Source organism: Pinus tabuliformis, chromosome 3_2, assembly GCF_031772625.1.
Source record: "Pinus tabuliformis cultivar Carrire ecotype Pingquan chromosome 3_2, CPIR1, whole genome shotgun sequence".
Taxonomy (NCBI): domain Eukaryota; kingdom Viridiplantae; phylum Streptophyta; class Pinopsida; order Pinales; family Pinaceae; genus Pinus; species Pinus tabuliformis.
In genome coordinates this window covers 242733551-242736396 of record NC_142302.1, presented here as the reverse complement: position 1 = coordinate 242736396, position 2846 = coordinate 242733551, and the positions used below count along the sequence as shown (strand labels likewise).

Below are 2846 nucleotides of genomic sequence, written 5' to 3'. Positions count from 1 at the left end.
GAAAAAACTGAAAAGAAGGAGAGTGCCTGAGCCCAAGCTGTGGACTTAGAGAGATTGTATTTGAGCATAGGGTGGACGATCTGACACACGGATCTCATCCATCTCTGTGTCCTCTATCCGCCAACTGCCCAGATTTTGTTGCAGACCTACTTTAGAAAGCTGGTCTGCAGAGTCATTGCGTTCCCTGTATATATGACATAGAGAGATGATATTAAAATGAGATTTTAAATGCAAGGTTTCTTCTAATAATGGAGATAGTATGTAATTCTGACATCTTCTTGTTCCATTGAACCATTTGACAATATTCAGAGAGTCTCCGAAGATATGAATTACGTATATGCCCAAATGGATGAGCCAACAAAGAAGGAGTTTTAAGGCTGTCAGCTCGACGAAGTTATTAGATCTGGTCCCTATACCCACTGAGGCTTTGAGGCATTTATGGGGTTGTAGGTGGATGATCAACCCAACACCGCATTTGTTTTTTTGGCTGGAGGCCCTGTTAGACTCCGTTGTCAGTCAATGTGAGAATGATTCTTCTTCAAAACCCTGTTTTGAAGAAGAAATCATTAAATGTGTTTTTTTTTATATGTATCAAATTCTCTAGCTCTTCAAAAGGCAGCAGCTTCAGTAGCTCCAATCCCTGCAAAAACAACCAATTGTCATCAGTTCAAAGTGTAATAAAAACAAAATGATAAAGAGATGCCTGCATTTCCACTTCGAGTTGTGATTATGGCCCCATATAAACCCTCGTTTGAAATGAAGACACTCCTAGCAATTACAAAGGTCGTGTAGAGTTTATTGAGGGCACTTTTGACAAATTTGTTCAAGTCTGGTCTGGCTGTCTCTAGTCTTGGATCTGAACGTTGGATGCAGCAATATTCCAGCGGGCTTAAGCATGGAAGTCTTTCCAGTGATATTACCATCTTGCTTTTACACAGAAGGATTTCTTTTTGAAGAGGTTGCAGAGGTCATTTACCGAAAGCATCAAGTTATTCTTTTTGGCCTCGACATTTTAAAGGAGGATATGTCAAGAGGGCGGCAGATTTCATCTTCGGATGTTGGTTTAAGATCTTTGGGCTGCAGAGGAGGTTTCCAAATTGGGTAGGCAAGTTTCTTTCCTTTGCTCGGGGCAGAAGCTTTCGTCTTAATACAAGATAGTGAACTGTTAGAGGAAGTTAAGAAACGCAGACTTATTCAAATTACAAGATCCTTGGACACCAATGAAACGGATTTCTCTATCTCCAGTGATCATTCTACGGGGAAATCTAGTTCTGGAGGTTCTGGACAACAAAGGGGATTCAATAAGGTTAATTCTCCTTCACTGCGGTGTATCAAATCATGCAAGTCTTTGGGATTTTCTAAGCATTGCAGTATTATTATGCTTTTCTGCAGTTCAAGATCATGGCATAGAAGCACTCCATTCATTTTCTGCAATTCTGAAGTGTAGCCCGCAATCACCATTTGGTTTTGGCTTCATGAAAGATGGGTTCAACAAATCTGTACTGTGGACAATATGTTCATCCCAGAATTTGACAGATAGTGATCCACACCACACTCAGCAAGTGAACTGGATAAAAAAAAAATATCTTTTAACCATAGGCCAAATGTTTCAAGCAACATATCGCTCCTGTGGGACCTACATTGCATGTTTGACCATACTTGTCACAGTATACGTGGTCAATCCTAATTACATAGCATTTGGCTACCTCATCTTTCTTTTGGTTTGGATCATAGGCCGACAACTGCTGGAAAAGACAAGGAAGCGTTTGTGGCTACCTTTACTGATTTATGCCATGCTGGTCTTTATCTTCACCTATGTTTTGAGCAGCTTCCCAAGTTTGCAGATGTGGCTCTCTAGAAGGATATTGCTTTATCCATATACAGGGTCGAAGCCTGGAGCTTCTTTGTTTGAGAATATTTGGGAATCTCTTGCAATTTTGATTGTAATGCAGTTGTATAGATATGAAAGATGATCATCTCGTCGACTTCCCAGCTTTTCATACATATGACCGAAATGGCCTATTAGTTCGTCTGGGATCAGGATCAGGAGAACATTTGTCCTCCTCACTAAAACGTTACATCCAAGAGCTTTTGAAGGTGAATATGCAGAGTGCATATGTACCCGAATGGGCCGCGGAAGAGAAAATAAAACGCAGAGAAATGGTTGCTCCTGAAGCGCGATATATTTTTGTGCGGAGTATTCAAAGTGCTGACAATGAACATCTTTGCAATATAAATAATAAGGAAGAGGTGCATGAGTGTCAGTGGACAGGTGATGGAGACCCTGCGGTTGCTTTTGTGCATTATCGATTCATTGTTGAGGAAGAAATTCCTGTAGTCTATGTTTATAAACTTCAGTTACAGAAATGTGTGCAAGGAAGAGGGCTTGGCAAATTTTTGATGCTTATCGCACGCAAGAACCAGATGAAGGCAGTGATGCTTACTGTTCAGAAAAGAAATATATCTGCAATGAATTTCTACACTAGCAAACTAAGATACATAATTTCCAGCATATCACCATCACGAGTAGATCCACTGATCGGAGCAGAGAAGAATTTGGCGCACATCCTTGACACCTGGCCCTTCACTTCAGCCAAAAATAAACAAAGACATCTGTTACCAGAAGAATAGGATTCGTATTCTTATCTATGACCTCAGTTAGTCACACAATGGGGTCTGCGCTCCAATTTTTAGTCTTTTTGGTTAGAGAATTTCGAGGAGAAAGTTGTTCTTTGTTCTATTTATGTAACTTCAGGTGAAACAGCGCCCAGGTTTTTGGGTTGATCTGTTTTCTCCTACAACAGTCTTATTTAATGTATTAAAAATCATTTGTAAAGAGGGAGTTA

At 40.2% G+C, this 2846-nt stretch overlaps 1 protein-coding gene across 1 annotated transcript; it reads left to right on the top strand.

Annotated features, from left to right (window-relative positions):
- The first annotated feature begins 1962 nt into the window (after positions 1-1962).
- Positions 1963-2631, top strand: LOC149180591 (uncharacterized). The gene has a single exon (XM_089413921.1). It carries the CDS (start codon positions 1963-1965, stop codon positions 2629-2631), a length of 669 nt encoding a protein of 222 aa, XP_089270047.1.
- Positions 2632-2846: the final 215 nt, after the last annotated feature.

Excerpts from the sequence above, each read along its gene's own strand:
- LOC149180591 (XM_089413921.1), top strand. The coding sequence starts at position 1,963 with ATGAAAGATGATCATCTCGTCGACTTCCCAGCTTTTCATACATATGAC.